This window comes from Triturus cristatus, chromosome 1_1, assembly GCF_964204655.1.
Source record: "Triturus cristatus chromosome 1_1, aTriCri1.1, whole genome shotgun sequence".
In the NCBI taxonomy this organism is placed as follows: Eukaryota; Metazoa; Chordata; class Amphibia; order Caudata; family Salamandridae; genus Triturus; species Triturus cristatus.
The window spans coordinates 121,390,639-121,415,944 of NC_140579.1; the positions used below are offsets into that span (position 1 = coordinate 121,390,639).

The 25,306-nt window shown below is 55.2% G+C and overlaps 1 protein-coding gene across 4 annotated transcripts in view; it reads right to left on the reverse strand.

Annotated features, from left to right (window-relative positions):
• Positions 1-3,795: 3,795 nt before the first annotated feature.
• The window catches only part of VARS2 (valyl-tRNA synthetase 2, mitochondrial), a 234,331-nt gene continuing 212,820 nt past the window's right edge, over positions 3,796-25,306 (reverse strand). For all 4 annotated transcript variants that reach the window (XM_085613745.1, XM_085613770.1, XM_085613753.1 and 1 more), the window contains 5 exons: positions 22,206-22,415; positions 22,000-22,111; positions 20,835-21,013; positions 16,747-16,896; positions 3,796-5,373 (listed from right to left, as the gene is read on the reverse strand). In XM_085613745.1, the coding sequence (XP_085469871.1) occupies positions 5,281-5,373; positions 16,747-16,896; positions 20,835-21,013; positions 22,000-22,111; positions 22,206-22,415 (744 nt within the window). In that variant the 3' untranslated portion in view covers positions 3,796-5,280. The remainder of the gene's footprint in view (positions 5,374-16,746; positions 16,897-20,834; positions 21,014-21,999; positions 22,112-22,205; positions 22,416-25,306) is intronic.

Here is a 25,306-nt window from a genome sequence, read left to right on the forward strand (position 1 = left end):
TGACCAGGAGCCCAGCTCCCACAGCCGCGTGGCCTGCTAGCAAGCAGCCACCAAACAAGGGCCCCCTGCCTCCCATAGGATAACATTGGGCCTAACTCACTCTGCACCCGGTTGCCCCTGTGCCGTTGAGGGTGTAACAACTGTACTGACTTGACCCTGGGAGACCCCTGAGTCTATGCCCAGAACATTAACTTTGCCAGTTGAGTACTTACCCAAAAGCCGATAACTCTCTTTTCTTCCATAGGGTAACATTGACTGGTTTCACTTGGAAATTCTTCAAAGTGTGGAGTTTCTAAACTTTTAAATATTCACCTAAAATCAATCGAGTAACGAAAGCGAAAATACTCCCCTGCTATCAGGAGAGATCTCAGTGCTGGATCTTGGTGCCCAGCACTGACCCTGAAAAGTAATTACAACCATACTTACCGCTAACCCAATTTTCGTCCATAGGAAACCATTGACTGTTTTTTCTGTGAAATTTCTTGTGTCCATTTTTGCAAACTACAAATATTCTTTAAAAATTGCTCCAACTGTGAAAACTTAGGGCCACATGCATCAACGAGAAAACTGGTCGCAAACCCAGTGCTGGATCCAGGATCCAACACGGAGTTAGAAAAAGTAACTATAACCCCACTTACCAGCTATGTGAATTTCCTCCCATAGGTTAACATTGGTCAACTTTTAAAATATAATAATATTCCTTAAAAATCACTACTGTACCCAAAACGCTTTTACTCAACTGTTTACAGGAACTGTCCCAGGACTGAATCTAGGATCCAGTCTTGTGGTAAGAAAAGTAATCCAAAAAGTATTCTATTGCATTTTACTAGAAATTTCCATTGAGCTCAATGTATAATTGTGTTTTAAATTGTGTTGCCTATTGCAACAACTGTATCTATTGGATCCAAAGTCTATTGCCTATTGAAAAGTATTTATCTAAAGCCTCTCAATCTGAGAAAGTATATTTTGATAATCTATTGTTGATTCTAAAATAAAACAACTACATATTTTTATACAAAAACCATTGGCCTAGAGTTCACTTCTTGAGTGTGTGAGACCATTTGCTGACTGAGTGTGTACAACAAATGCTTTTCACTGTCCTCTGATACTGCCTTACTCCTCGACCAAGCTACCACTATAGAGAGTAAGGTTATATCTAACTTTAGCCTCTGCCGAACCTCTGGGGACTGTGGACTCTGTACACACTGTACCTATTTGGGAACAGTATATACAGAGCCACTTTTCTACCCAGCTGCATCCTGATGCCGCATCACCAGGCTGATGGGTCTTCCTGCAGTAGATTAGGAGGGAGGGGCTGACACCTGCACCTGAATAGGGATGTGCTTGTTCCCACACAAACACCTGCGTACCACCCTGTACTGCGTCTGGATCCAGGGAAGGAAGGGCAGGGAGCTTATGATGATCAGAGGCCTCTTTTGTTGTCTCCCCCACTTCAAAGACACATTTTGGTATAAGTACTGGACCTCTGACACCCACAAACTAGTTCACTTTGGGGTGCTGAGGAGACTATGAAGTAAAAGGAGCTACGCTGCCAAGAGGGACTGCCATTTTGTCACTGCTCTACTGAGTTGGGCTGCTACAAGCGGATTGCTTTGTTGCCAGGAGTGACTGCCACTTTGCACTGTGCAATGCTGTGTTGGCATGCTACCGCTGAAGTGAGGGAGGAAGCATCCTACCCTCTTCATCCTGTTATCCCCCAGAACTCCAAGGGCTTGTTGGCTTGCCTCCGGTTTTTATCCGAGGTCACCAGGACATCAAGGACCTTGTGTTTTTATTTATTACTGCCTTTTAATTGTGTACTCCATACTACAGCATGCCTGGACAATGTCAAAAACACTGTAGTGCGGTGCCTCACCTGAGCCCTACACTGCACTCACTGTTTTGGGACTGCCTCATGCCTGACTGTGGGCCCCAGGAGCTCCCCTTTCCATAACCATTCACACCGTGAACCCTGCTGCTCAATATCGCCTACTTAATTGTGACTTGAGCCGCTGCCGTGCCGAGAACAGCCCAGAGGTAATAATTGCGTCATCAAAGGAAAACCTGCGTCTTCTGACGCTGAAGCAGCCCACGCCCTGTAGTAATGTTCCGTGCTGCCGCTGCCAGTGCCGTTGAAGCCTCCCACTGCATCTGGGTCAACTGGGACGAAGACTCACCACATCCAGGGACCATAGACAGCTGACACCGCCGTCCAGCTACAGGAGCCCTGGTGCGGTGGAGGCACATTCACGGACACCACAGTCAGCCAGTTGCAGCGAAGGAGATAGCAGGCAGGCACTGTTCCCTGGGCCCATTCCCACTGTAATCCTTTAAAAGTCAGAAGTTGAAATACATAATTGAGAACTGAAAATTACCATAAATGCTCTAAAAGCAGCCCAGTTTTGAAATACTGCTTTTTGATCTGAGTTATTTAAAAGTGCTTATCTCTTGATTTATTAATTGGATTTTTGTTGTTTTGGTCTATTTTTGTACATTTTGGTCTGGAGTCTTTTTGTGGTGTATTTACTGTGTTACTGTAATTCAGGTCTTGCACAAATACCTTACAGATTGCCTCTTAAGTTAAGCCTGACTGGTCAGTGCCAAGCTACCAGAGGGTGAGCACAGGTTCATTTAGGAAGTGTATCTGACTTACCTTGACTGGAGTGGTGCATTCTGACGGTCTTAGGTGCACACCCTACCCAACCAGAAACCCCATTTCTAACATTTGGAAAGAAGACAGGACACTTTGCTTTCATATGGGCATGTTTTCCTACAGAATTATTTTCAAAAATGAAAATGACCACATTTTAAAGAATGTTCTGGCAACTGTAAGTGCCACAGAGACACTTCACTCTACTGTGCTATTAGCTAAACTAATAGTACCTGATCTATGTATGCAATGGTGGCTGGAATGAGCATGATTACAGAGAAGAGTTAGGGGTGCAAAACCATGGCTGTATTATACAAAGTGCCCTGAGGATGCAAGGGGTTCGGCCCTATACAAATGAGGGAAAGCTTTACACCTGCGACATATTACAGACACGAGGACATATGCAAAGAGGTAGACAAGAGGTGCACATTCAGGTGGTTTACACTCAAGTGCCCCCCCCCCCACCCCAAGCGTTCTCCTTAGAAAGGGGCAACGGGGCAATATGGATCTGCCTGGTGTACCCTCAAGAAGGGGATGCAGTATCTCACAGCAACCACTGCAGAGGTATCCCTGCTCCCCTTTCAAAGACCGGCCAGGCGACCGTGTGAGGTGAAAGGCTGACTGGCAGCTTCCTACAGCTGGTCCTTCTTTCACTAACCTGCTGTACATAGTGCCGGTACTAGTTTGCAACAGCGCATTTACTGTAATATGGACACTGTGCCCTAACTGACCGTTCAGGGTGGGCGGTGGCACGCTTCGCACAGTACGCCCTTCATGTAATGAGGCAACAGATGAGCACAGCCAGGTTAATATGATTTTTATGGATTTTCAAGCTGTGGGGTTATAGGAACTCCATTCAGTGTTCCACGGCAGCAGAAGCAAAAAGTTCCAGGGCCACAGAAGCAAAGACGCAGCTGTGGGTTTACAGGAACTCAATTCAATGTCCCACGACCACAGAAGCAAAGACGCAGCTGTAGTGTTACAGGAACGTCATTCAATGTCCCACGACCACAGAAGCAAAGACGCAGCTGTGGGGTTAAAGGTACTCAATTCAATGTCCCACAACCACAGAAGCAAAGACGCAGCTGTGGGGTTATATGAACTCCATTCAATGCTCTATGGCCACAGAAGCAAAGACGCAGCTGTGGTGTTAAAGAAACTCTATTCAACATTCCACGACCACAGAAGGAAAGACACAGCATGTGGGGTTACATGAACTCCATTCATTGTTCCCAAAGCAAAGAAGTAAAGACACAGTTGTGGGGCTACAGGATCTCCACCCAATGTTCCATGGCCACAGAAGCAAAGACGCAGCTGTGGGGTTATAGAAACTCTATTCAACGTTCCACGGCCACAGAAGCAAAGATGTAGCTGTGGGGTTAAAGGAACTCCATTCAATGTTCCAAAGGCAAGGAAGCAAAGACGCAGCTGTGGGGTTACAGGAACTCCATTCAATGTTCCACAGGCAAAGAAGTAAAGATATAGCTGTGGGGTTACAGGTACTCCATTAAATGTTCCACAGGCAAAGAAGTAAAGATATAGCTGTGGGGTTACAGGAACTCCATTCAATGTTCCAAGACCACAGAAGGAAAGACACAGTATGTGGGGTTACATGAACTCCATTCAATCTTCCAAAGTCAAGGAAGTAAAGACACAGCTGTGGGGTTACAGGAACTCCACCCAATGTTCCACTGCCGCAGAGGCAAAGACGGAGCTGTGGGGTTAAGGAACTCCATCCAATGTCCCAAGACCACAACCCACATTTACCCGACTCTGGGGTCCAGGACCACCTTACTGTTCCCCAGACCAAAGTTCTCAGACTCAGAACTGCTTCTTCCATATTCCATTAGGAGACCAAATCCCTCTCTTTCCTGCTCCGGGATCATAGCCTGGCCCAGCACACAGATCCAGGGTTACAGCCCTCTTCCGATCCTCGATAGACAGATATGGTGTGCCAGCTCCCTCCAGTTACTGGAGACGCAGACCCCCCCGCACCCCCTCCATGATACCATTGGGAAGACTGTGAACACTGCCTCTTTCAAACATTCATCCACTCTCCACATCAATTCATATACGAGCCTAGTTGTGCCCCCTTATTGCGCTCAATGCTCTCACATGCTCATCTTTGAGGGGTGCCTTGAATCCCAAACGTCGAGCCCCTCCTACCGTCCGCTCAAAAGCGTGTGGATGGATGACAACCTCAACGTTAACAGGACATCATCTGAAATTTAGGCTGCGGGGTCCTCTCTTGGTGAAAGCACGAGCACTAGTGAACTGCTGTCGGCCCATCCACACTGCACCCCGATCCTTGCACTAAGGGATTCCACAACGATTTGTCTCGACCACCACCCTCCCGCCCACACTGAGGTGGGTGGCTCTTTTATGGACGCATCTCAATCAGGAGAGGAGGTCCTTGGCTCGACAGCTGTCCGTTTCTTTTACATACACTTTATAGCCTATGCCGTGCTCGGCCCAGGGATGGCTACGGATGTCCGAGTGAAGTCTTCCTGCTGACTGCTTGTCCACTTATGGACTCCGACCACTGAGGTGTGGCTCTGATCCCATCACAGATCACTGTTCCCATACAGGGCCGCTCGTCTGGTCATCTGTGCAGATGCAAGAAGGCTCCTCTACACTCCACTCCCTTCTTCTTCAGCCAACAGTCTCTTGAAACTCTGCGCCACCTCAGCCAAGCGAGCAGCATCGGTCTCCAAGGCCAAGATCTGTAAAGGAACAGGAAAGAAAATGATTCAGCAGCATATGGGTCCCTGAGTGCTGAGGTGGGCCGCAGTACTGGATCAGCAGGAGGTGATGCAGGGCTGAGGTGGGCCACAGTACTGGAGCAGCAGGAGGTGATGCAGGGCTGAGGTGGGGCACAGTACTGGAGCAGCAGGAGGTGATGCAGGGCTGAGGTGGGGCACAGTACTGGAGCAGCAGGAGGTGATGCAGGGCTGAGGTGGGCCACAGTACTGGAGCAGCAGGAGGTGATGCAGGGCTGAGGTGGGGCACAGTACTGGAGGAGCAGGTGGGGATGCAGGGCTGAGGTGGGCCACAGTACTGGAGCAGCAGGAGGTGATGCAGGGCTGAGGTGGGGCACACTACTGGAGCAGCAGGAGGTGATGCAGGGCTGAGGTGGGCCACAGTACTGGAGCAGCAGGAGGTGATGCAGGGCTGAGGTGGGCCACAGTACTGGAGGAGCAGGAGGTGATGCAGGGCTGAGGTGGGCCACAGTACTGGAGCAGCAGGAGGGGATGCAGGGCTGAGGTGGGCCACAGTACTGGAGCAGCAGGAGGTGATGCAGGGCTGAGGTGGGCCACAGTACTGGAGGAGCAGGACGTGATGCAGGGCTGAGGTGGGCCACAGTACTGGAGGAGCAGGAGGTGATGCAGGGCTGAGGTGGGCCACAGTACTGGAGCAGCAGGAGGTGATGCAGGGCTGAGGTGGGGCACAGTACTGGAGGAGCAGGAGATGATGCAGGGCTGAGGTGTGCCACAGTACTGGAGCAGCAGGAGGTGATGCAGGGCTGAGGTGGGGCACGCTACTGGAGCAGCAGCAGGTGATGCAGGGCTGAGGTGGGCCACAGTACTGGAGCAGCAGGAGGTGATGCAGGGCTGAGGTGGGGCACACTACTGGAGCAGCAGGAGGTGATGCAGGGCTGAGGTGGGTGCAGTACTGGATCAGCATGAGATGATGCAGGGCTGAGGTGGGCCACAGTTCTGGAGCAGCAGGAGGGGATGCAGGGCTGAGGTGGGCCACAGTACTGGAGCAGCAGGAGATGATGCAGGGCTGAGGTGGGCCACAGTACTAGAGGAGCAGGAGGGGATGCAGGGCTGAGGTGGGGCACACTACTGGAGCAGCAGGAGGTGATGCAGGGCTGAGGTGGGCCACAGTACTGGGGCAGCAGGAGATGATGCAGGGCTGAGGTGGGCCACAGTACTAGAGGAGCAGGAGGTGATGCAGGGCTGAGGTGGGCCACAGTACTGGAGGAGCAGGAGGTGATGCAGGGCTGAGGTGCGCCACAGTACTGGAGCAGCAGGAGGTGATGCTGAGGTGGGCCACAGTACTGGATCAGCAGGGGGTGATGTAGAGCTGAGGTCGGCCACAGTACTGGATCAGCAGGGAGTGATGCAGGGCTGAGGTGGGCCACAGTACTTGAGCAGCAGGAGGTGATGTAGAGCTGAGGTCGGCCACAGTACTGGAGCAGCATGAGGTTATGCAGGGCTGAGGTGGGGCACAGTACTAGAGCAGCAGGAGGGGATGCAGGGCTGAGGTGGGGCACAGTACTAGAGCAGCAGGAGGTTATGCAGGGCTGAGGTGGGGCACAGTACTAGAGCAGCAGGAGGTTATGCAGGGCTGAGGTGTGCCACAGTACTGGAGCAGCATGAGATGATGCAGGGCTGAGGTGGGCCACAGTACTGGAGCAGCAGGAGGTGATGCAGGGCTGAGGTGGGCCACAGTACTGGATCAGCAGGGGGTGATGCAGGGCTGAGGTGGGCCACAGTACTGGAGGAGCAGGAGGTGATGCAGGGCTGAGGTGGGGCACAGTACTAGAGCAGCAGGAGGTGATGCAGGGCTGAGGTGGGACACAGTACTAGAGCAGCAGGAGGTGATGCAGGGCTGAGGTGGGCCACAGTACTGGAGGAGCAGGAGATGATGCAGGGCTGAGGTGGGCCACAGCCCTGGAGCAGCAGGAGGTGATGCAGGGCTGAGGTGGGCCACAGTACTGGAGGAGCAGGAGGTGATGCAGGGCTGAGGTGGGGCACACTACTGGAGCAGCAGGAGGTGATGCAGGGCTGAGGTGGGCCACAGTACTGGAGGAGCAGGAGGTGATGCAGGGCTGAGGTGGGGCACACTACTGGAGCAGCAGGAGGTGATGCAGGGCTGAGGTGGGCCACAGTACTGGAGGAGCAGGAGGTGATGCAGGGCTGAGGTGGGGCACAGTACTGGAGCAGCAGGAGGTGATGCAGGGCTGAGGTGGGCCACAGTACTGGAGCAGCAGGAGGTGATGCAGGGCTGAGGTGGGCCACCGTACTGGAGGAGCAGGAGGTGATGCAGGGCTGAGGTGGGCCACAGTACTGGAGGAGCAGGAGGTGATGCAGGGCTGAGGTGGGCCACAGTACTGGAGCAGCAGGAGGTGATGCAGGGCTGAGGTGGGCCACAGTACTGGAGGAGCAGGACGTGATGCAGGGCTGAGGTGGGCCACAGTACTGGAGGAGCAGGAGGTGATGCAGGGCTGAGGTGGGCCACAGTACTGGAGGAGCAGGAGGTGATGCAGGGCTGAGGTGGGCCACAGAACTGGAGCAGCTGGAGGTGATGCAGAGCTGAGGTGGGGCACAGTACTGGAGGAGCAGGAGGTGATGCAGGGCTGAGGTGGGGCACAGTACTGGAGCAGCAGGAGGTGATGCAGGACTGAGGTGGGCCACAGTACTGGAGCAGCAGGGGGTGATGCAGGGCTGTGGTGGGCCACAGTACTGGATCAGCAGGGGGTGATGCAGGGCTGAGGTGGGCCACAGTACTGGAGGAGCAGGAGATGATGCTGGACTGAGGTGGGCCACAGTACTGGAGGAGCAGGAGGTGATGCAGGGCTGAGGTGGGGCACAGTACTGGAGGAGCAGGAGCTGATGCAGGGCTGAGGTGGGCCACAGTACTGGAGTAGCAGGAGGTGATGCAGGGCTGAGGTGGGCCACAGTACTGGAGGAGCAGGAGATGATGCTGGACTGAGGTGGGCCACAGTACTGGAGGAGCAGGAGGTGATGCAGGGCTGAGGTGGGGCACAGTACTGGAGGAGCAGGAGCTGATGCAGGGCTGAGGTGGGCCACAGTACTGGAGTAGCAGGAGGTGATGCAGGGCTGAGGTGGGGCACACTACTGGAGCAGCAGGAGGTGATGCAGGAATGAGGTGGGCCACAGTACTGGAGCAGCAGGAGGTGATGCAGGACTGAGGTGGGCCACAGTACTGGAGGAGCAGGAGGTAATGCAGGACTGAGGTGGGGCACACTACTGGAGCAGCAGGAGGTGATGCAGGGCTGAGGTGGGCCACAGTACTGGAGGAGCAGGACGTGATGCAGGGCTGAGGTGGGCCACAGTACTGGAGGAGCAGGAGGTGATGCAGGGCTGAGGTGGGCCACAGTACTGGAGGAGCAGGAGGTGATGCAGGGCTGAGGTGGGCCACAGTACTGGAGCAGCAGGAGGTGATGCAGGGCTGAGGTGGGCCACAGTACTGGAGGAGCAGGACGTGATGCAGGGCTGAGGTGGGCCACAGTACTGGATGAGCAGGAGGTGATGCAGGGCTGAGGTGGGCCACAGTACTGGAGGAGCAGGAGGTGATGCAGGGCTGAGGTGGGCCACAGAACTGGAGCAGCTGGAGGTGATGCAGAGCTGAGGTGGGGCACAGTACTGGAGGAGCAGGAGGTGATGCAGGGCTGAGGTGGGGCACAGTACTGGAGCAGCAGGAGGTGATGCAGGACTGAGGTGGGCCACAGTACTGGAGCAGCAGGGGGTGATGCAGGGCTGTGGTGGGCCACAGTACTGGATCAGCAGGGGGTGATGCAGGGCTGAGGTGGGCCACAGTACTGGAGGAGCAGGAGATGATGCTGGACTGAGGTGGGCCACAGTACTGGAGGAGCAGGAGGTGATGCAGGGCTGAGGTGGGGCACAGTACTGGAGGAGCAGGAGCTGATGCAGGGCTGAGGTGGGCCACAGTACTGGAGTAGCAGGAGGTGATGCAGGGCTGAGGTGGGCCACAGTACTGGAGGAGCAGGAGATGATGCTGGACTGAGGTGGGCCACAGTACTGGAGGAGCAGGAGATGATGCTGGACTGAGGTGGGCCACAGTACTGGAGGAGCAGGAGGTGATGCAGGGCTGAGGTGGGGCACAGTACTGGAGGAGCAGGAGCTGATGCAGGGCTGAGGTGGGCCACAGTACTGGAGTAGCAGGAGGTGATGCAGGGCTGAGGTGGGGCACACTACTGGAGCAGCAGGAGGTGATGCAGGAATGAGGTGGGCCACAGTACTGGAGCAGCAGGAGGTGATGCAGGACTGAGGTGGGCCACAGTACTGGAGGAGCAGGAGGTAATGCAGGACTGAGGTGGGGCACACTACTGGAGCAGCAGGAGGTGATGCAGGACTGAGGTGGGCCACAGTACTGGAGCAGCAGGAGGTGATGCAGGGCTGTGGTGGGCCACAGTACTAGAGCAGCAGGAGATGATGCAGGGCTGAGGTGGGCTACAGTACTGGAGGAGCAGGAGGTGATGCAGGGCTGAGGTGGGCCACAGTACTGGATCGGCAGGGGGTGATGCAGGGCTGAGGTGGGCCACAGTACTGGAGGAGCAGGAGGTGATGCAGGGCTGAGGTGGGGCACAGTACTGGAGCAGCAGGAGATGATGCAGGGCTGAGGTGGGGCACAGTACTGGAGGAGCAGGAGGTGATGCAGGGCTGAGGTGGGCCACAGTACTGGAGGAGCAGGAGGTGATGCAGGGCTGAGGTGGGCCACAGTACTGGAGGAGCAGGACGTGATGCAGGGCTGAGGTGGGCCACAGTACTGGAGGAGCAGGAGGTGATGCAGGGCTGAGGTGGGCCACAGTACTGGAGCAGCAGGAGGTGATGCAGGGCTGAGGTGGGGCACAGTACTGGAGGAGCAGGAGGTGATGCAGGGCTGAGGAGGGCCACAGTACTGGAGCAGCAGGAGGTGATGCAGGGCTGAGGTGGGGCACAGTACTGGAGGAGCAGGAGGTGATGCAGGGCTGAGGTGGGGCACACTACTGGAGCAGCAGGAGGTGATGCAGGGCTGAGGTGGGCCTCAGTACTGGAGAAGCAGGAGGTGATGCAGGGCTGAGGTGGGTGCAGTACTGGAGCAGCATGAGATGATGCAGGGCTGAGGTGGGCCACAGTACTGGATCAGCATGAGATGATGCAGGGCTGAGGTGGGCCACAGTACTGGAGCAGCAGGAGATGATGCAGGGCTGAGGTGGGCCACAGTACTAGAGCAGCAGGAGGTGATGCAGGGCTGAGGTGGGCCACAGTACTGGATCAGCATGAGATGATGCAGGGCTGAGGTGGGCCACAGTACTGGAGCAGCAGGAGGTGATGCAGGGCTGAGGTGGGCCACAGTACTGGAGCAGCAGGAGGTGATGCAGGGCTGAGGTGGGGCACAGTACTAGAGCAGCAGGAGGTGATGCAGGGCTGAGGTGGGCCACAGTACTGGAGGAGCAGGAGATGATGCAGGGCTGAGGTGGGCCACAGCCCTGGAGCAGCAGGAGGTGATGCAGGGCTGAGGTGGGGCACGCTACTGGAGCAGCAGGAGGTGATGCAGGGCTGAGGTGGGGCACACTACTGGAGCAGCAGGAGGTGATGCAGGGCTGAGGTGGGCCACAGTACTGGAGGAGCAGGAGGTGATGCAGGGCTGAGGTGGGGCACACTACTGGAGCAGCAGGAGGTGATGCAGGGCTGAGGTGGGCCACAGTACTGGAGGAGCAGGAGATGATGCAGGGCTGAGGTGGGGCACACTACTGGAGCAGCAGGAGGTGATGCAGGGCTGAGGTGAGCCACAGTACTAGAGCAGCAGGAGATGATGCAAGGCTGAGGTGGGCCACAGTACTGGAGGAGCAGGAGGTGATGCAGGGCTGAGGTGGGGCACAGTACTGGAGCAGCAGGAGATGATGCAGGGCTGAGGTGGGTCACAGTACTGGAGGAGCAGGAGGTGATGCAGGGCTGAGGTGGGCCACAGTACTGGAGGAGCAGGAGGTGATGCAGGGCTGAGGTGGGCCACAGAACTGGAGCAGCTGGAGGTGATGCAGAGCTGAGGTGGGGCACAGTACTGGAGGAGCAGGAGGTGATGCAGGGCTGAGGTGGGGCACACTACTGGAGCAGCAGGAGGTGATGCAGGGCTGAGGTGGGCCACAGTACTGGAGGAGCAGGAGGTGATGCAGGACTGAGGTGGGCCACAGTACTGGAGCAGCAGGGGGTGATGCAGGGCTGTGGTGGGCCACAGTACTGGATCAGCAGGGGGTGATGCAGGGCTGAGGTGGGCCACAGTACTGGAGCAGCAGGAGATGATGCAGGGCTGAGGTGGGCCACAGTACTGGAGGAGCAGGAGATGATGCTGGACTGAGGTGGGCCACAGTACTGGAGGAGCAGGAGGTGATGCAGGGCTGAGGTGGGGCACAGTACTGGAGGAGCAGGAGCTGATGCAGGGCTGAGGTGGGCCACAGTACTGGAGTAGCAGGAGGTGATGCAGGGCTGAGGTGGGGCACACTACTGGAGCAGCAGGAGGTGATGCAGGAATGAGGTGGGCCACAGTACTGGAGCAGCAGGAGGTGATGCAGGACTGAGGTGGGCCACAGTACTGGAGTAGCAGGAGGTGATGCAGGGCTGAGGTGGGGCACACTACTGGAGCAGCAGGAGGTGATGCAGGAATGAGGTGGGCCACAGTACTGGAGCAGCAGGAGATGATGCAGGGCTGAGGTGGGCCACAGTACTGGAGGAGCAGGAGGTAATGCAGGACTGAGGTGGGGCACACTACTGGAGCAGCAGGAGGTGATGCAGGGCTGTGGTGGGCCACAGTACTAGAGCAGCAGGAGATGATGCAGGGCTGAGGTGGGCTACAGTACTGGAGGAGCAGGAGGTGATGCAGGGCTGAGGTGGGCCACAGTACTGGATCGGCAGGGGGTGATGCAGGGCTGAGGTGGGCCACAGTACTGGAGGAGCAGGAGGTGATGCAGGGCTGAGGTGGGGCACAGTACTGGAGCAGCAGGAGATGATGCAGGGCTGAGGTGGGGCACAGTACTGGAGCAGCAGGAGGTGATGCAGGGCTGAGGTGGGCCACAGTACTGGAGGAGCAGGAGGTGATGCAGGGCTGAGGTGGGCCACAGTACTGGAGGAGCAGGACGTGATGCAGGGCTGAGGTGGGCCACAGTACTGGAGGAGCAGGAGGTGATGCAGGGCTGAGGTGGGCCACAGTACTGGAGCAGCAGGAGGTGATGCAGGGCTGAGGTGGGGCACAGTACTGGAGGAGCAGGAGGTGATGCAGGGCTGAGGTGGGCCACAGTACTGGAGCAGCAGGAGGTGATGCAGGGCTGAGGTGGGGCACAGTACTGGAGGAGCAGGAGGTGATGCAGGGCTGAGGTGGGGCACACTACTGGAGCAGCAGGAGGTGATGCAGGGCTGAGGTGGGCCTCAGTACTGGAGAAGCAGGAGGTGATGCAGGGCTGAGGTGGGTGCAGTACTGGAGCAGCATGAGATGATGCAGGGCTGAGGTGGGCCACAGTACTGGATCAGCATGAGATGATGCAGGGCTGAGGTGGGCCACAGTACTGGAGCAGCAGGAGGTGATGCAGGGCTGAGGTGGGCCACAGTTCTAGAGCAGCAGGAGGTGATGCAGGGCTGAGGTGGGCCACAGTACTGGATCAGCATGAGATGATGCAGGGCTGAGGTGGGCCACAGTACTGGAGCAGCAGGAGGTGATGCAGGGCTGAGGTGGGCCACAGTACTGGAGGAGCAGGAGGTGATGCAGGGCTGAGGTGGGGCACAGTACTGGAGCAGCAGGAGGTGATGCAGGACTGAGGTGGGCCACAGTACTGGAGCAGCAGGAGGTGATGCAGGGCTGTGGTGGGCCACAGTACTGGATCAGCAGGGGGTGATGCAGGGCTGAGGTGGGCCACAGTACTGGAGGAGCAGGAGATGATGCAGGGCTGAGGTGGGCCACAGTACTGGAGCAACAGGAGGTGATGCAGGGCAGTGGAGGGGCACAGTACTGGAGCAGCAGGAGATGATGCAGGGCTGAGGTGGGGCACAGTACTGGAGCAGCAGGAGGTGATGCAGGGCTGAGGTGGGCCACAGTACTGGAGCAGCAGGAGGTGATGCAGGGCTGAGGTGCACCACAGTACTGGAGGAGCAGGAGGTGATGCAGGGCTGAGGTGGGGCACACTACTGGAGCAGCAGGAGATGATGCAGGGCTGAGGTGGGCCACAGTACTGGAGGAGCAGGAGGTGATGCAGGGCTGAGGTGCGCCACAGTACTGGAGGAGCAGGAGGTGATGCAGGGCTGAGGTGGGCCACAGTACTGGAGCAGCAGGAGGTGATGCAGAGCTGAGGTGGGCCACAGTACTGGATCAGCAGGGGGTGATGCAGGGCTGAGGTGGGCCACAGTACTGGAGCAGCAGGAGGTTATGCAGGGCTGAGGTGGGGCACAGTACTAGAGCAGCAGGAGGGGATGCAGGGCTGAGGTGGGGCACAGTACTAGAGGAGCAGGAGGGGATGCAGGGCTGAGGTGGGGCACAGTACTAGAGCAGCAGGAGGTTATGCAGGGCTGAGGTGGGCCACAGTACAGGAGGAGCAGGAGATGATGCAGAGCTGAGGTGGGCCACAGTACTGGATCAGCAGGGGGTGATGCAGGACTGAGGTGGGCCACAGTACTGGAGCAGCAGGAGATGATGCAGGACTGAGGTGGGCCACAGTACTGGAGCAGCAGGAGGTGATGCAGGGCTGAGGTGGGCCACAGTACTGGAGCAGCAGGGGGTGATGCAGGGCTGTGGTGGGCCACAGTACTGGATCAGCAGGGGGTGATGCAGGGCTGAGGTGGGGCACACTACTGGAGCAGCAGGAGGTGATGCAGGGCTGAGGTGGGCCACAGTACTGGAGCAGCAGGAGATGATGCAGGGCTGAGGGCGGCCACAGTACTGGAGCAGCAGGAGGTGATGCAGGGCTGAGGTGGGCCACAGTACTAGAGCAGCAGGAGATGATGCAGGGCTGAGGTGGGCCACAGTACTGGAGGAGCAGGAGGTGATGCAGGGCTGAGGTGGGGCACAGTACTAGAGCAGCAGGAGATGATGCAGGGCTGAGGTGGGCCACAGTACTGGAGGAGCAGGAGGTGATGCAGGGCTGAGGTGGGGCACAGTACTGGAGGAGCAGGAGGTGATGCAGGGCTGAGGTGGGGCACACTACTGGAGCAGCAGGAGGTGATGCAGGGCTGAGGTGGGCCACAGTACTGGAGGAGCAGGAGCTGATGCAGGGCTGAGGTGGGGCACAGTACTGGATCAGCAGGGGGTGATGCAGGGCTGAGGTGGGCCACAGTACTAGAGCAGCAGGAGATGATGCAGGGCTGAGGTGGGCCACAGTACTGGAGGAGCAGGAGGTGATGCAGGGCTGAGGTAGGGCACACTACTGGAGCAGCAGGAGGTGATGCAGGGCTGAGGTGGGCCACAATACTAGAACAGCAGGAGGTGATGCAGGGCTGAGGTGGGCCACAGTACTGGAGGAGCAGGAGATGATGCAGGGCTGAGGTGGGCCACAGTACTGGAGCAGCAGGAGGTGATGCAGGGCTGAGGTGGGCCACAGTACTGGAGCAGCAGGAGGTGATGCAGGGCTGAGGTGGGCCACAGTACTGGAGCAGCAGGAGGTGATGCAGGGGTGAGGTGGGGCACGCTACTGGAGCAGCAGGAGGTGATGCAGGGCTGAGGTGGGCCACAGTACTGGAGGAGCAGGATGTGATGCAGGGCTGAGGTGGGGCACAGTACTAGAGCAGCAGGAGATGATGCAGGGCTGAGGTGGGCCACAGTACTGGAGGAGCAGGAGGTGATGCAGGGCTGAGGTGGGGCTCAGTACTGGAGCAGCAGGAGGTGATGCAGGGCTGAGGTGGGCCACAGTACTGGAGGAGCAGGAGCTGATGCAGGGCTGAGGTGGGGCACACTACTGGAGCAGCAGGAGGTGATGCAGGGCTGAGGTGGGGCACAGTACTGGAGCAGCAGGAGGTGATGCAGGGCTGAGGTGGGCCACAGTACTGGAGCAGCTGGAGGTGATGCAGAGCTGAGGTGGGGCACACTACTGGAGCAGCAGGAGGTGATGCAGGGCTGAGGTGGGCCTCAGTACTGGAGAAGCAGGAGGTGATGCAGGGCTGAGGTGAGGCACAGTACTAGAGGAGCAGGAGGTAATGCAGGACTGAGGTGGGCCACAGTACTGGAGCAGCAGGAGGTGATGCAGGACTGAGGTGGGCCACAGTACTGGAGGAGCAGGAGGTAATGCAGGACTGAGGTGGGGCACACTACTGGAGCAGCAGGAGGTGATGCAGGACTGAGGTCGGCCACAGTACTGGAGCAGCAGGAGGTGATGCAGGGCTGAGGTGGGTGCAGTACTGGAGCAGCAGGAGGTGATGCAGGGCTGAGGTGGGCCACAGTACTAGAGCAGCAGGAGATGATGCAGGGCTGAGGTGGGCCACAGTACTGGAGGAGCAGGAGGTGATGCAGGGCTGAGGTGGGCCACAGTACTGGAGGAGCAGGAGGCGATGCAGGGCTGAGGTGGGGCACAATACTGGAGCAGCAGGAGGTGATGCAGGACTGAGGTGGGCCACATTACTGGAGCAGCAGGAGGTGATGCTGGACTGAGGTGGGCCACAGTACTGGAGCAGCAGGAGGTGATGCAGGGCTGAGGTGTGCCACAGTACTGGAGCAGCAGGAGGTGATGCAGGGCTGAGGTGGGCCACAGTACTGGAGCAGCATGAGATGATGCAGGGCTGAGGTGGGGCACAGTACTAGGGCAGCAGGAGATGATGCAGGGCTGAGGTGGGCCACAGTACTGGAGCCTCAGGAGGTGATGCAGGGCTGAGGTGGGGCACAGTACTGGAGGAGCAGGAGGGGATGCAGGGCTGAGGTGGGGCACAGTACTAGAGCAGCAGGAGGTGATGCAGGGCTGAGGTGGGCCACAGTACTGGAGCAGCAGGAGATGATGCAGGGAAGGGTCAAGGTGGACCACAGTACTCGACCAGTAGCTTCTGTAAGCTGAGGTGCCTCAGAAGCTCTGTGTGGGCCCAGAACTTTAAAGGGAGAAGCTGCAGGCAAGGACAGAGGCTTTGCAACAGCTGTGGCTGGGCCTCAGTACTGCAGCAGGAGGCGCACCGACAGCTGTATATGGATCACAGTACAGGTATATCACAGGTTAATACTGGTCAGAACTGAGGTGTAGAGATAAGAGTGCAGGCCAAGGCTCTGGACCAGCAGGGGGGCTGATGGAGAATGTGGAGGTGACATTGGGTACCAGCACCAGAACAGGAAGTGAAGACATTTGGTCTCCTTCACAGTGACCAGCATCCCTTTGACCCTTCACATACCTTCCGCTGATGCTCATCCTGGACACTCGGAGGGATCTGCTCGCAGTAAACTTCTGACTCCATCCGCGCCCTGAGCTCCGACAGCTGGCGCTCCAGCTTCTGCTGACGAGGAGCTAGCCTGAGGAGCTCCTGCTGAGGGTCCACCAGCCCCTGGAAGGAACCAGAGATGGGAGTTAGGGGTTGTGCAGCAGGCAGTGGGAGTCTGCGGTGGGAGTAAGGTGGCTGTGCAGCAGGCAGTGGGAGTACAGGAGCCTGAGGTGGGAGTTAGGGGCTGCAAAGCAGGAAGTGGGAGTACAGAAGCCTGAGGTGGGGGTTAGGGGCTGTGCAGCAGGCAGCGGGAGTATAGGAGCCTGAGATGGGAGTTAGTGGCTGTCCAGCAGGCAGTGGGAGCACAGCAGATGATGCAGGCACATCACATCTAGCAAAGGGCCTGGAGCATAAGCAACAGAAGGGAAGCAGGAGCTTAGGGATGATGACGTCATTTAAAGCATAATAGGTCAGAGCTGCCAGTTACATAGATGTCAGTGTTGGGCACAGGCAAAGCTGCCTGTTGTGTTTAAGGGAGCAGATCAACTTGTGCCTGCTCATCGCTTGCAGTGTGTATGCTCGTCGCTTGCAGTATGTATGCTCGTCGCTTGCAGGATGTGTGCTCGTCGCTTTCAGTATGTGTGCTCATCGCTTGCAGTGTGTGCTCGTCACTTGCATTGTGTGTGCTCGTCACTTGCACTGTGTGTGCTCGTCGCTTTCAGTGTGTGCGCTCGTCGCTTGCAGTGTGTATGCTCGTCGCTTGCAGTATGTGTGCTCGTTGCTTTCAGTATGTGTGCTCATCGCTTGCAGTGTGTGCTCATCACTTGCACTGTGTGTGCCCGTCGCTTGCAGTGTGTGTGCTCGTCGCTTTCTGTGTGTGTGCTCGTCGCTTGCAGTATGTGTGCTCGTCGCTTGCAGTATGTGTGCTCGTTACTTTCAGTATGTGTGCTCATCGCTTGCAGTGTGTGCTCATCACTTGCACTGTGTGTGCCCGTCGCTTGCAGTGTGTGTGCTCGTCGCTTTCTGTGTGTGTGCTCGTCGCTTGCAGTATGTGTGCTCGTCGCTTGCAGTATGTGTGCTCGTCGCTTACAGTGCGAGTGCTCGTCGCTTTCAGTATGTGTGCTCGTCGCTTTTAGTATGTGTGCTCGTCGCTTTCAGTATGTGTGCTCGTCGCTTTCGTGTGTGTGCTCGTCGCTTCCAGTGCGAGTGCGAGTGCTCGTCGCTTGCAGTGCGAGTGCTCGTCGCTTTCAGTGTGTGTGCTCGTCGCTTTCAGTGTGTGTGCTCGTCGCTTTCAGTGTGTGTGCTCGTCGCTTTCAGTGTGTGTGCTCGTCGCTTGCAGTGTGTGCTCATCACTTGCACTGTGTGTGCCCGTCGCTTGCAGTGTGTGTGCTCGTCGCTTTCTGTGTGTGTGCTCGTCGCTTGCAGTATGTGTGCTCGTCGCTTGCAGTATGTGTGCTCGTCGCTTACAGTGCGAGTGCTCGTCGCTTGCAGTATGTGTGCTCGTCGCTTGCAGTATGTGTGCTCGTCGCATTCAGTATGTGTGCTCATCGCTTTCAGTATATGTGCTCGTCGCTTTCGTGTGTGTGCTCGTCGCTTCCAGTGCGAGTGCTCGTCGCATGCAGTGTGTGTGCTCGTCGCTTTCTGTGTGTGTGCTCGTCGCTTGCAGTATGTGTGCTCGTCGCTTACAGTGCGAGTGCTCGTCGCTTGCAGTATGTGTGCTCGTCGCATTCAGTATGTGTGCTCGTCGCTTTCAGTATGTGTGCTCGTCGCTTTCGTGTGTGTGCTCGTCGCTTTCTTGTGTGTGCTCGTCGCTTTCGTGTGTGTGCTCGTCGCTTCCAGTGCGAGTGCTCGTCGCTTGCAGTGTGTGTGCTCGTCGCTTTCAGTGTGTGTGCTCGTCGCTTTCAGTGTGTGTGCTCATCGCTTTCAGTGTGTGTGCTCGTCGCTTGCAGTGTGTGCTCATCACTTGCACTGTGTGTGCCCGTCGCTTGCAGTGTGTGTGCTCGTCGCTTGCAGTGTGTGTGCTCGTCGCTCTCTGTGTGTGTGCTCGTCGCTTGCAGTATGTGTGCTCGTCGCTTGCAGTATGTGTGCTCGTCGCTTACAGTGCGAGTGCTCGTCGCTTGCAGTATGTGTGCTCCTCGCATTCAGTATGTGTGCTCATCGCTTTCAGTATGTGTGCTTGTCGCTTTCGTGTGTGTGCTCGTCGCTTCCAGTGCGAGTGCTCGTCGCTTGCAGTGTGTGTGCTCGTCGCTTTCTGTGTGTGTGCTCGTCGCTTGCAGTATGTGTGCTCGTCGCTTACAGTGCGAGTGCTCGTCGCTTGCAGTATGTGTGCTCGTCGCATTCAGTATGTGTGCTCGTCGCTTTCAGTATGTGTGCTCGTTGCTTTCGTGTGTGTGCTCGTCGCTTTCGTGTGTGTGCTCGTCGCTTTCGTGTGTGTGCTCGTCGCTTTCGTGTGTGTGCTCGTCGCTTCCAGTGCGAGTGCTCGTAGCTTCCAGTGCGAGTGCTCGTCGCTTTCAGTGTGTGTGCTCGCCGCTTTCAGTGTGTGTGCTCGTCGCTTTCAGTGTGTGTGCCCGTCGCTTTCAGTGTGTGTGCTCGTCGCTTGAAGTGTGTGTGCTCGTCGCTTGCAGTGTGTGCGCTCGTCGCTTGCAGTGTGTGTGCTCGTCGCTTGTAGTGTGTGTGCTCGCCGCTTGCAGTGTGTGCGCTCGTCGCTTGCAGTGTGTGCGCTCGTCGCTTGCAGTGTGTGCGCTCGTCGCTTGCAGTGTGTGCGCTCGTCGCTTGCAGTGTGTATGCTCGGAGCCCAGGGCAATTGTCTCCTTGCTGATGGACCTCAGTCCGTATCGCGTCTGCCAGAGCGATGAAAGGAGGCTCTGGTTGTGACCGGAGTCAGGTTCCGGGACTTTGTTCACCTCATTAGATATGTGGAGGCATTACAAATGGTTATAGTTTAACAGTGCTGCTGGGTCTTCTGCCCTGCATGCCAGGCTGGCATCATGAGCAGGAGCTCACCACAGGGATCTTATCTGATGTGTTCACTTTCGTAAATACTGATAATATTGGTTAATTGCTCAGGATGGTTTCATTTATCATCAGCCCCCATACAGATAAGGATGGTTTACAATAATCATATTTTAAAAAGAAGACCCATAGATTCCCTTTGCGTATGTTGTGTAGAAGGATTACTTTGTTGTAATTTCTAACCCCTTGAATACAGATGTTTGCTTTGTGCAACATTTCCATGGAGTGTTTGGTCTCAAACAGAGAGCTGGTGCTCCCTTCGAAGGCCCTATTGCAAGCCCTCCAGCCTCAGTAAATGGTCAGGGGGCGAGCCAGATCAGCAGAGCAACCGGCAGACCACAAATCATGCAACACGGGGGTCCCTCGAATCAAAAAGGAATGCACGGTTGACAGTGGGAACAGCAAACAAATGATACCTTCCACAGACACAACCACATCATTGTGCATAATGAACTCCATGAGCTCAATCATGATGGGGCCACTAATCGTGCTCAAGGCAAATTCTCGATTTCTGTGCGCCATCGTGATCAGAGCCAAAGCCAGCAGGTTGGGAGGGTTGGTCCTCCTGGCATGCGGCAAATCATAATAGGACATCCTAGGAGCCTAACTACAGGAGACCTCACCACCTACGTGGCATGCCCAGCAGAGGGGTACATTATTGGGTGGTAAGACCAGGTCTGCTGCGTAGACATCTGCTGCCGAGTGGCATGGTTGCAGGCAGATGTTACAGTGCATATCCAGCCACAGAGGAACTTGCGAACGAGAAGAGCTGCATCACTGTGGGATCGAGTGATGGTGCACTTTTAGATGAATTTTGAAAGAAACTGGCCTCACATGCAACAAATTCACACTCATTCCACATTTGGGGTTATTCTGTAGCCACGCAGGGGGCTCTAGCACCTTTGTTATATGAATCAAGTGAAGACTGAAGGGCGCATGAGGGCCTCGTCAGTATTTAGAGACCCCAACATTCTCGTGCTCCACCTCCCAGACTCTCGACCTGCACAATGCTCTTGTGGCTCGTGACCAGAGGATGTACATTCACTGACCTGCAGGTTGAGGTAGACCCGACAATGCTCATTGACGATGCCAACAGCGCAGCCTACGTGGATCTTCTCCTCGGCCAATGGGAGGACTCTCACAGTCCCAGAGAGAGACAGGGTCTGTAGCGGCTCTCGGTACTCCTGCAGGATCCTGGCCATGCCCTCCTCAGGGCACATCACCATCACTAGAGGGCACAAAGTGAAAGGTATCAGCCTCTGTCGTCCATAGGAGCCTGAACCCCAGGGCATTCCTCAGTCTACAGACAGCTCGCAGGTGTATCTGGTTCTACGGGGTTGACTTCGCAATGCAATCTGTGGGGTAAGAGCTTCCCTCTCAAAGATCACTCGCTGAGATCCCCTGAACCAAGATATCTCGATGCAGTACTCTGCTCATATACACAAGCCTTCTTCCGCTGGCCCAGGCCAAGATGGTCTGGCTGTTTACGCTTTTGACGTTCACTTATGAGCCAATGTTGGACTCCGCTGCTCAGCACGCCACCTTCCACATCACCGCCTTATCCTTCTTTAGTACCATTCCACCATACCATTACGATGGAATCTTTTATCAGACCTCCTAAATTTCATACTAGAGGGGACTGGGAAACTCTCTCTGGGAAAAAGTGCCCTACATAAGCAAGACGTGTGTGTGTGGTGCAACAAATCACAAATTCCCGAAGGACTGCCAGACCAGGAGAGAGTTGGAACCCCAGCAACTGTGCATGAAAATAAACAGTTAGAGATTAATTGTGAATTTTAAACACAAATTTGTCAAGATGCAAAAACACAAAAATGGAATAAGGCGGGCAAGCATAAAGCAAATAGAGATATCTTGGTCCCACTCTATGGGATTCCGTGCCTCTCACTTTACGCGAGGAAACCACAAATGGTAGATTCCGTAAAAGTCTGAAGACTCGTTGTTCAATCTCTGATTCCCTGTTCCGCTCTTTTTTCTCCTACCGATTGGTTCCGGGAAATCTTTTGAGGTAGCTGAGCGCCTTACAAAATTCAGTTTATTAATAATAATAATAATCTGCCTTTAGGGTTCGTGAAGGTGTGCATTACTGCGGTCACTCCGTGGTGTAAAATAAAGAGGCATGACATTGGGGCTATTAATCGCCTCTCACTTTGACCGGAGTTTCACCCACTCATCATGGCTGACTGCTCTGCTCACCCTCAGGTCGGGCCTTGCTCAGCTGGTACATCACCCTGAGTGACCGGATGACACGCACCACTTCCTGAATGAACAGGAAGTCGGTCTCCACCTGAGGCTGGCGCCAATGAGCCTGTGGAGATGGAACACACGTAATGAGTATCCGCAGAGGTGACCTGTCCTGGTTCCTTAAGGTCATCCATTGCGCCTTTAACCCACCAACTCACCAGCTGCTCGCCGCAGGGGTACGGAGCCACGCAGATGCTGGGCGAAGAGTCACCGCTGTGCCGAGGAAGGCGCTGCCAGAGCTCCTCGGTGAGGAAAGGCATGAACGGAGAGAGGAGCCTCAGAGCCAGCTCCGAGCACCAGTATAGCACCTGCTGGACACCTTCCATTCGGGAGAGGTCTCTGGTTTTCAGCGCCGGCTTCACAGACTCCTGAGGGCACCAGAGGGAGAAAAATTGATGGTGAGAACAAGGAAAAGAAGGGAGAGCAATGAATGGTGAGGCTAGCAAAGAGAGAAGAGAAGGGAGAGCAAGTGGGGGTGAAATCAGAGTAGGGAAAGGAGAAAAAAGGAAAGCGATAGTGACATCAAAGGAGGGAAAGGAGAAGGGAGAGGAAGCGATGGTAAGACACACGAAAAGGGAGAAAAGTAATGGTGAGATTGGAGGAAAGAATAAAAACTAATGGAGAGGAAGTGATGATGAGATTGGACGAAGTGTGATGAGAGAGAAAGTGAAGGCAAGACCAGAAGAGGAAATGTAAAAAAGAAAGAGGAAAGGATGGTGAAAACAGAGAAGGAAGAAAGAATGAGAGAAAGTGATGGTAAAACCAGAGGAAAATTAGAAGGCTATGGAGAGACTGAGGTGAGACAAGAGAGGGGGAAGTAAACGAAAACAGAACTCTATGGCATGGAGTGAATGGAATGATGTAAGCTTGTGCTTTTCTGCTTCCTGTATTCAGATGCCAATTCATTTGAGTGCACCTTTCCCAATTATAAACATATGTTGCATTTGGAACGGTTTGTACCTGTAAAACATTTGCTATTTAATAGGTTTATACTGCATCAATTATTGAAATCTACATGATTTAAAATGAGATCTAGAATTAAATGGAGGGGCAACAAGATTAATTTGTTAATCCTTGCATTTGACATCATTCATTGTGAGGCCTGCCTAATTCAAAATAACCAGAAAAGGGTATTTAAGCTTAGGCCAAACAAGTGTCACGCAGAGAGGAATCTTCGACTCATCCTTGGTGAAAGATGCGCGAGTCTCAGAGCCAGCCAGACCTCATCAGCTTTCTTGAAAAGCCACACCTGAAACACAGAGAAACAGAACAAGCTTCTCGGGGTACAGAGGTAGAGTGCCTGTTGTTGGCTAAGGTCTGTGTGCTGGAGGTCCACTCAAGAAAGTCAGCCTGGCACTTTTGATGCTAAGCCAGCTTAGAGAAAGGCTAGAAGGCAGGGTGGGACCACAGAGACGGGTCCATCACTCCATGCAATGAACTCCTGAACCACTGTTACGATTCTTTTTAATACTTAGCATATACATTGATTTCGTTGCCACTATATCGCTACTTTTCAGAGTTAGATCAATACGTGTTCTCAGCACTAGGTATGGACATTCATCACAATGAAGTTTTAGGAGTTCTGTACTGTGGATTCTTGTGTGTCCACTCACAGCGAAAGAAGATTCAGGAACTCACAACAAATTATCCTTTAAGTCTCACAGGTCTGATTGTTGCCCAGAATGCACCATCCTTATGTTGTGCACAGGTGGTTCGTGGGTTACAGTCCACTGCGTTTGCCGAAACAGGTTGGTACTAAGCCTGTACTTGGTAAGAGAGTCTCGGGTGTCTAAAACTGGGCTATACTTTGAAAATGATTGCAAACTGCGTACCAGGAAAATGAAAGTGTAGGAGAGGCAGTAATGAACTGAGCAGAATGGGAGGGTAGGTGGACGCAGAAAGGAGGCTGCAGTGCAGAAGGGGGTGAGAAGAATGGCTGGGTGGGTGGATATAGAAAGGAAGGGGACAGTGCAGAAGGGGTGGGGAGAATGAGAGAGTGGGTGGATGCAAAAAGGGGGGGCAGTGCAGAAGGGGGTGAGGAGAATGAGAGGGTGGGTGGATGTAGAAAGGAGGGGACAGTGCAGAAGGGGGTGAGAAGAATGGGAGGGTGGATGGATGGATGTAGAAAGGAGGGGACAGTGCAGAAGGGGGTGAGAAGAATGGGAGGGTGGATGGATGTAGAAAGGAGGGGACAGTGCAGAAGGGGGTGAGGAGAATGGGAGGGTGGATGGATGTAGAAAGGAGGGGACAGTGCAGAAGGGGGTGAGGACAATGGGAGGGTGGGTGGATGCAGAAAGGAAGGGACAATGGAGAAGGGAGTGAGGAGAATGGGAGGGTGGGTGGATGCAGAAAGGAGGGGACAGTACAGAAGGGGGTGTGGAGAAGTGGAGGGTGGGTGGATGCAGAAAGGAGGGGACAATGCAGAAAGGGGTGAGGAGAATGGGAGGGTGGGTGGATGCCGAAAGGAGGGGACAGTGCAGAAGGGGGTGAGGAGGAATGGGGGGGGTGAGGAGAATGGGAGGGTGGGTGGATGCAGAAAGGAGGGGACAGTGCAGAAGGGGGTGAGGAGAAGTGGAGGGTGGGTGGATGCAGAAAGGAGGGGACAATGCAGAAGGGGGTGAGGATAATGGGAGGGTGGGTGGATGCTGAAAGGAGGGGACAGTGCAGAAGTGGGTGAGGAGAATGGGAGGGTGATGGGATGCAGAAAGGAGGGGACAATGCAGAAGGGGTGAGGAGAATGGGAGGGTGATGGGATGCAGAAAGGAGGGGACAATGCAGAAGGGGTGAGGAGAATGGGAGGGTGATGGGATGCAGAAAGTATGGGACAGTGCAGAAGGGGCTGGGGAGCATGGGAGGGTGAGGGGATGCAGAAAGGAGGGCGTGAGGAGAATGGGAGACAGCACAGATGAGGAACAGGGTCCATACCACATTTAGTTGGTGTCATTCATTTTGGGTAAAATGTTTTATAGGCAACTGCAGTTTTGTTGTATTGTTTAATAGTCTATTCCCATTAAATCTGGCTTTTGGAGTGTTTCTACTGAAGAGGGGGGATCCACCCCTCAAACCTTTCTCCACACACCACTGCAGGGGTTGCCCATTCCATTTTCCTCATCAGTTTTCTATGCCTTCCGTATTTTTCTCTTCTCGTCTACTTTCCCCTTCCTCGCTTTGAATGAGTGAATAGTGCATTCTTTATGTAAGCAAGCAGGTATGTAGGTACGTATGTATGTATACTCACATGTATGTGGTTCTTCTATAG